At 33.4% G+C, this 8,175-nt stretch overlaps 2 protein-coding genes across 2 annotated transcripts; one reads left to right on the top strand and one right to left on the bottom strand.

Moving 5' to 3' along the window:
* Positions 1-4,661: 4,661 nt before the first annotated feature.
* On the top strand, positions 4,662-6,841 carry LOC106318799. The gene is made up of 2 exons (XM_013756935.1): positions 4,662-4,916; positions 5,398-6,841. The coding sequence occupies exons 1-2, from the start codon at positions 4,833-4,835 to the stop codon at positions 6,547-6,549; spliced, it is 1,236 nt and encodes a 411-aa protein (XP_013612389.1). The 5' UTR covers positions 4,662-4,832; the 3' UTR covers positions 6,550-6,841.
* Positions 6,842-6,921: 80 nt separating this feature from the next.
* On the bottom strand, positions 6,922-8,175 carry LOC106318800. Its single transcript, XM_013756936.1, has one exon. It carries the CDS (start codon positions 7,862-7,864, stop codon positions 7,151-7,153), a length of 714 nt encoding a protein of 237 aa, XP_013612390.1. The 5' UTR covers positions 7,865-8,175; the 3' UTR covers positions 6,922-7,150.

The following is an 8,175-nucleotide window of genomic DNA, read 5'->3' as shown; positions in this document are numbered from 1 at the left end:
TCCTGCACCCAATCAGACCGATGTGATTAAACTGAAAAAACCTGCCACGAAATTTCCCACGAATGATTTTCGTGGCTTCATTTTTTGTATTTATCCCTGCCATATGTGCAAGATGTGATTGGGGTGATTTTTTTCGGTGGGCTTGCCACGGTTTGCTACGATAAAATTCGTGGCAATCACTTTATTTGTTTTTTCTGGCCGACTAAGATATATTAATATTATAAATTTCGATAGCCACGGTTAAAACGTAGCGAAACGTAGAAGTGTTTGCTACGAATTGCATACCCACGATTATTAAGTGGCAATTTCGTGGCTAAGACTGGCCACGAATATATCCGTAACAATTTCGTAGCAACGTCTGCTACGTAAGTTTACGATTTGCCACGTTTTTCTTTCTCGTAGCATTTCGTAGGTAGAACGTAGCTTTTGCTTTTTTGCCACGAAATACGCATGGCATTTTCGTGGCTATGGCCCTGTTTTTTACTAGTGTATGTTTTAACTATTTTTTACTAATAGATAAACTGCAATATCATGTTATCATCAATCCTTTATATGCTATTGTTTTGTTAATATAACTCCAGAAAGTAACGCTTAGCTATAATTATTTTTTTCAATATAACTCCAGAAAGTAACGCTTAGCTATAATTGGTTTAGTAAATGTAACTTTAAGTTTTACTATGTATGTAAATATAATTGATTTGTTTCTTAAAAAAGCACTTGATTTTACATTGCAACTAGTTGATGTCCCGCACCGTGTGCGGATTAATATATCTGTACATCTAACAATTTTTAATTTTTAATTTCTTTTTTATAAAATAATAATAATTAAATTAGATACAAATTTTCAATTATTATAAATTATAAAATTTCAGTATTCATATTGGTAATCAATGTATTAAATTGTATTATTTTGTTTCTTTTAGTACCACATGATTAATATGTGATTTCTTTTCAGTCCAAATTTCAGTATACAAATATAAAACATTAACAAACCATTCAAAATCAAACCAAACCGAAATAGAGAAAATAGTATATATGGATTTCGAAGTACCGAGGATGTTATTTTTAGAAAAAAAAATATATGAATATGGATCAGTATATTAAGGGATCAAACCGAATAAACAAAAGAAACCAATTAATTCGGATATAATAGTATACTTATATATAAATTTTATAATAATCTGTATTTGATCAATATTTTCAGTAAAAATCAGAGAAATTGGCTATAATATTAGTCGTTAAAATTATAAAATAAGAGAAAAGTAATGATGATATTATCGGTAGATATTGTTAATATCTATTTATTAATTCTTAAATATCATGATAATTATATATTAAAATATGTTTTTAAAAAATATTAGTATATATATTGGTAAAATAGTTTAATGTTTATTAATTATTTTAAATATCATGATAAATATATCGACATCAAAATAAATAAATACATTAAATAATAATATTAATTAAACTAATGATTTATCCTAAAATTATGGAAAAGATGAAAAATAAGCAAATTAACCGAAGAAACTGATTAATTCAGATATATTAGTATACTTATATATAAATTTTATAACAATTTGCATTTGATCAATATTTTCAGTAAAAATCAGAGAAATTAGCTATAATATTAGTCATTAAAATTATAAAATGAGAGAAAAATAATGATGATATTTTCGGTATATATTATTAATATCTATTTATTAATTAAATTTCCTAAATATCATGTTTATTATATATTAAAATATAGTTTTTTAAAAATATTATTATATATATCGGTAAAATAGGTTCATGTTTATCATGATTTTAAATATCATGATAAATATATAGATATCAAAAAAAAATATATATTAATTAAACTATTGATTTATCCTAAAATCATGGAAAATATGATAAGTAAGCAAATTAACTAAAATCATGGAGAATATGACAAATAAGCCAAATCAATTTATAAATAATAGTATAGATATGCATTAAAAACAAGTCAATCCCCGCGATAGCGCGGAAAATATCTAGTAGTAATAAAATAACAAAAAAAAAACTATTAAACGAATTCTAGCGCCGGTACTACAAAAGCCATTGGCGCGGACAAAATAAATCTTTCGTCCTGGTATTATTAAAATCTAGGGAAAATTATTTTTTTAGAGCAAAAAAATGATAACTATGTCTATTTAGACTAATTTTATATATTTTATGTCTCATTAGGCTAATTATTTTCAAAAAGACCATAATGCCCTTAAAATCGTAATTTTTAAATATAATAAATAATGGATTCGATCTAGCGGGATCGATAGATCCGAAATTACAAGGTCGAACGGATCGATCGATCTTGATCATTATGCAGAACAAAAAAACGCGGAGCATATACTGATCGACCTGGTCCATTTCACTCGATCGGCAAAGGTAGATTTCATACAGATCGACCGATCTCGAATTATAGACCGATCGATCTCTTGCCCAGGTAAGTATTCCAAATCGATTTCCTGGTTTTCTTCGGTTATATCCGGTTTGATTCACACTTTATTTGATCTGACCAAACACGATTTCAACTCTTTAAACTCGATTTTTTTGAGATGAAACCCATAATTTCTCATCTCTTTCACGAACAAAGGGGGAGAAAATCAAAGTCTCAAGTTCATAAACCCTAACTCACTCAATTTCACGCTTATTTGGTAGAAATAATGTGAAATTTTGTGAACAATCAATGGAATATAGAAGACGGCGTGAGAAGAAGGTTACCACTTTTTTTTTTCGTTTTTGTTTTGTTTTTTTTTTAAATCGGTTTTTTTCAAAATATGAAAGTGAATATTCCCAAATATTTTGTTTCCATATTTTTAGGAAACGATTTCTTATCCGTAGAATACAACTAATTTGTAGAAACCGATTTCTACAGGTTTTTAGAATTATAGTAATGTGTAGATTTTGATTTCTACATGTTTTAGATTTACAGTAAATCTGTAGATGTCGATTTCTACGTGTTTTAGATTTATATTAAAGTGTAGATTTTGATTTCTAAAGATTTTAGATCGGTAGGTTAAGCGCGGAATGTGTATTATAAATATTTTTATAATACTCTTATTTACGTAGATCATGTATTCTAAACATTGTAGATTCAATGAAAAAAGTGGATTTCGTTTTCTACTTCGTAGAATGTCATTTCAATTTTATTTAGAAAAAAATATAAAAATTATGATTTAAATATTTTTAGAACTGAAAAATACCACTAAGTTTATATAGGTATTTTATCAATAGTTACTATTTTTCTAATTTTTTTGTTTGTAAAACTATTTATTAAATTTATTTTCAAAAATATTAAAAAGTATTATAGAAAAAAATAACACAAAATAGATATTAGTTTAAAATGACATAGTTATCATTTTTTTCTCTAAAAAAACATTTTTTCCTAAAATCTATTAATATAAAAAGAGTTTCACACACAAAATGGTGTGCGCACGTGCGGTTATTTATTTTTAATTTTTTTATCCGGCATTTCTCTTTCATATATCTAAGTTATTTTTCCATTGACTATAAACAAAAGTTCATCAGACCATAAAAACACTAATATACTGTGAACTAAAAAGTAAAGTTTAGAAACAGTTGACAAGAAAACTGCAATTCAAAATTATTTTTTTCTCCGCGTGAAATAATGCAACAGACGTTAAAATGAAGAATAAGAAACACAAATTTAGATGAGTCACATGGGAGTTCCAATGATGATCGGCTATAATCGGTCCCCATCCCAAATGGCATATGCAGTTCATAAGGCTTGGTCAACTCTTGGGACAGTAATATTTTCTTCTTTTTTTACTATATATTCATCCATATGAAAGGTTTACATTAAGAATTTAACTAATAAAGAAACTAAAAATAGCCACTAGACAACGTTATTAAAGTTCTAGAAATATACTTACATTTTATTTCTAATTGAACAAATACAACTAAATTATGTTGTCGTTGTTGTCAATAATTAAGATTTAATAGCGGCAATTTGTTAGTAATTGCAAGTTATTAAAAAACGAAAATGGACCAATAGTTACTTGTAACCAAAACTCAACAATACAAATTCTGCAAATTATTTTTTGATAAATTAATACATTTATTGGTTAAATTGGACTGAGTTAAAATATGAAACAGTTCAATAAATAAATAAAATAATTTTATTTTTTTTATACATTATTAAAATATAAACTAGTGATTAATATATTCAAACTTTATATAAAATTAATTAAATTAAATTTTTTTCTTTTATTTACATTAATTTTTGAAATTTAAAAATATTTTAGTATTATATATCAGATTATATCTAAAACATATTTACATTCCATTGTATATATGTTTTTATAACTCCAAATATTTACTTTAAAACAAAAAGAATTTTTTGAAAAATTATTTAATTATAAATATAAATAATTAAATTGAATTTTTGAATATATTAAATTGAATTTTTTATAAATTAATAAAAAGCATTTATCGAGATTGTGCACAATGATGGAAAAATGATAAATCATTTTTACATAAAAATAAGAAAGGGAAAAAGGAAAGCGCGTGGGATGGAACTGTGTATACTGATGACGTGGCAAGAGCATGTGGAAAATTGAATGAAAGCTGGACAAGATAACGACGGGAGAGAAAGAGTGGGACCCTTTCGGGAGAGATGAGAGAGCGACTCCCAAATCTCATATCATTCATTATACACAAACACTTTGCTTTTGATTTACCTTTTTTTCTTTTTTTTCCCTTTCTAGTTTAATTTTTCTTTCGAGATCCAAGTAGAGTAGCAGCGGTGTGTGAGTAGAGTAAATCTTAATGTGATTGTGGGTGAATCTGAGTCGAAGATGAGAAACAGCGTTGAGACTGTGAACGCAGCCGCTACCGCCATCGTCACCGCCGAGTCTCGTGTTCAGCCCTCGTCTGTTCAGGTATTCTTCTTCTTTTATTGATTTTCTGAGTTCGAAATGTGTCTAATACAGATCACTAGTGTTGTCCTAAACTCTCAGATCGTGATTCCGAGATCTGTAGCTTTTTGATTGAAAATGATTTGCACAGACTAAGATCATGATTGTAGATCAGAGCGGGTAAGATTCAGTTTGCGTGATTTACCTTTTTATATTCTTGGTGTCACGACTTTGATGATGATCTTTTACTACTTTATATCCTCGTAAAGGTAAAAAAAAAAAAAGACACTTGTTTGGTTGCTTGATAAAGGTAAATTATTGGCCTTTTTCAATCTGATTGGCTTTACAAGGTCATAATAGCATTCAGTTCATGATTACAAAGGTCAATAATAAAGAGATGTACTTTGTAAAGTCATGTTCATAATAGTTATGTTCTCTCTTTATTTCAAACTACTTTGGTGAAACAGTAGGGGGAATCTAATTTCTTGGTGTTTGACTTTTACAGAAGAGAAGGTGGGGAAACTGCTGGAGCTTAAACTCCTGTTTTGGATCTCAAAAGAACAACACACGGATTGGTAACGCCGTCCTAGTACCTGAACCCATTGCATCTGGAGCTCCGGCGATTTCAATCCAAAACTCAACCACTTCGATAGCACCTCCGTCATCTCCAGCTTCGTTTCTTCAGTCTGATTCCTCATCTGTCTCTCATACCCCTGTTGGTCCACTCTCTCTTACAAGCAATACATTCTCCCCTAAGGAACCTCAGTCCGTCTTCTCTGCTGGACCATATGCTAACGAAACTCAACCCGTCACTCCTCCGGTCTTCTCCGCATTGATAACCGAACCATCCACTGCCTCATTCACTCCACCTCCGGAATCATCACTCCATATAACCACGCCTTCTTCCCCTGAAGTTCCCTTTGCTCAGTTGCTTACATCTTCCTTGGAGCTTACTCGGAGGGATAGCAGCGGGACGAATCAAAAGTTCTCGTCTTCACATTACGAGTTTCGGTCTAACCAAGTGTGTCCGGGGAGTCCTGGTGGCGGTAACTTAATCTCCCCTGGCTCAGTGGTTTCAAACTCCGGTACATCTTCTCCTTACCCCGGTAAATCGCCCATGGTTGAGTTTCGTATCGGTGAGCCTCCAAAGTTCCTTGGTTTTGAGCATTTCACTGCTCGTAAATGGGGATCCAGGTTTGGTTCTGGATCAATCACTCCTGTTGGCCACGGTTCAGGGATGGGTTCAGGCGCATTGACACCAAATGGTCCTGGGATGGTTTCTGGAAACAACACTGCATGGCCACAGATCTCTGAGGTCGAGTCTCTGGCTAATTCGGATCACGGGTCTGAAGTCATTGTAGCGGATCACAGAGTCTCGTTTGAGTTAACAGGCGAGGACGTTGCACGTTGTCTTGCTAGCAAGCTGAACAGATCACATGACAGAATGAACAACAATGACCGGATTGAGATAGATGAGAGAAGAAGCATAGAGAGATTGTCAGATATAGATAGATTGACCGAGCAGCAGAGGATTCTTCAGCTCAGTTCCTCGTCGGTTGGATCTAGCAAAGAATTCAAATTTGATAACACGAAGGAAGAGAATAGTGAGAAAGTCGCAGGAAACAGCTGGAGTTTCTTCCCGGGGTTACGATCTTAAGTCAGCTAACAAAAGTAGCTTCTTTTACATTACCAAAGACTATATATATAAAAGAACCTATATAACAAAACAAAACCATTGAACATGGCTCAGTGAGATGGTGAAGACAAAGGTAAGAGAGTGGGTTCTGACAACTTATATTATACACTGAATAAGTAAGCTAGTTAGCTTTGGTTTTGCAATTGTTGTAAGAACAACCTCTGTACTGATGTAATTAGGAACCTTGGAATATTATTTCATCTCGTTACATTGATATATCGATCGTTGTGAAATAAAAATTATATTTCGTTTCTTTTATGTTAGTATCCCTACGGAAGTATTTTGAACTGAGATGGTGATTGCTCTATAAAAAGAACTCTGACAAAAACAAGAATCACTGAAACTGAATTCATAAAAGATTGTAAAAGAGGAAAGATAACAAAAGCTGGGTGATTAAACCGGCTAATACATTATTCTAAAGCTACCAGGAGATAAACCGGTATCACATAACCAAAGAGATTGAACAACAAAACCCTTGAATTCACTTTTAGATCACGGTTAATCCTACAACCGAACCGGACTAATTAAACAACAAAAGCTGGAATTGGTCTTTTAACCAGACTCAATTCTCCTTGCTGGAGCCGTAATACCTTTTGAAAGCTCTCGGTAGATAAACCGGGATCAGAACACCAAAGAGATTAAACGACCAAACCCCTAAGTTCACCGCCGACAAAACTTTCCCGGCAAACATACGCCGCTCCGAAACCGTCCCCACCCCCGTGGCAGACGCCGGAGATTCCCTTGAGAACTCGTCCATAATCCACTCCACGAGAGTAAGGACCCTCCTAGCGTTGTAAACGATCGGTACGAGGATCCGAGCCGGAGAAGAGAAGCCAAACGTGGCCGCTAATCCCTCCATGAAAACCTGACTCGCCAGAAGGAACACGTGCGGAGCAGCTGCGCTCACACCGCGTTTATCGTCCTCTAGGAGTCCTTCGAAGATGTAGCAGATGGGAAGTAAGAGCCCGACGATCCCCGCGCAAGCTACATAGAAACGGAAAAACTTGTTGGTGGAGCTTGTGAGAGGCGCGTCTCGGTTCGGATTCTCGTGTGGAGGGAAGACTACTTTGGCGATGAAGAAGAAGTAGATGAAGGTGAGGAGTGCGAATAGAAAATCTATTATTGTGACGAGACCGCTTGCGGAGAGGACGAGGATTATTGCAAGGACGTTTAGTTGCCGGAACGAAAAGAATCCGGTGGTTTTTCCGACAGCGTGATGGTGTTCGTCTTTTGGCAAGGCTATGTCGTTATAAGTCGGACCGACACCTCCAGACATGGTTTCGGGGTTTGCGTAAGGTCCTTTCTGAGAAGACAAGATGCGTTTTGGTTTTCTTTTGCTCGGGAAAATGTGGCAAGTGAACAGTTTTGAGTGTCGAGGGAAGATAAAAGAGAGGAAAGAAATGGACACGTGGAGGATGAGTGGAAGAGGTTTAGATACGTGGAGGATCGCGCAGAACCGGTGGGTTTGTTCTCTATTGTCTATTTTAAAATGTTAACTGATGAGAGACTAACAACGTCTGCAGCAGCGGCATACTCTAATCAACCTCTCATCTTTATTTCCTCCAATTGATAACATTGATAACATGT

This window comes from Brassica oleracea, chromosome C9 (genome assembly GCF_000695525.1).
Source record: "Brassica oleracea var. oleracea cultivar TO1000 chromosome C9, BOL, whole genome shotgun sequence".
NCBI lineage: Eukaryota > Viridiplantae > Streptophyta > Magnoliopsida > Brassicales > Brassicaceae > Brassica > Brassica oleracea.
This window is presented reverse-complemented; position numbering and strand designations above follow the sequence as displayed.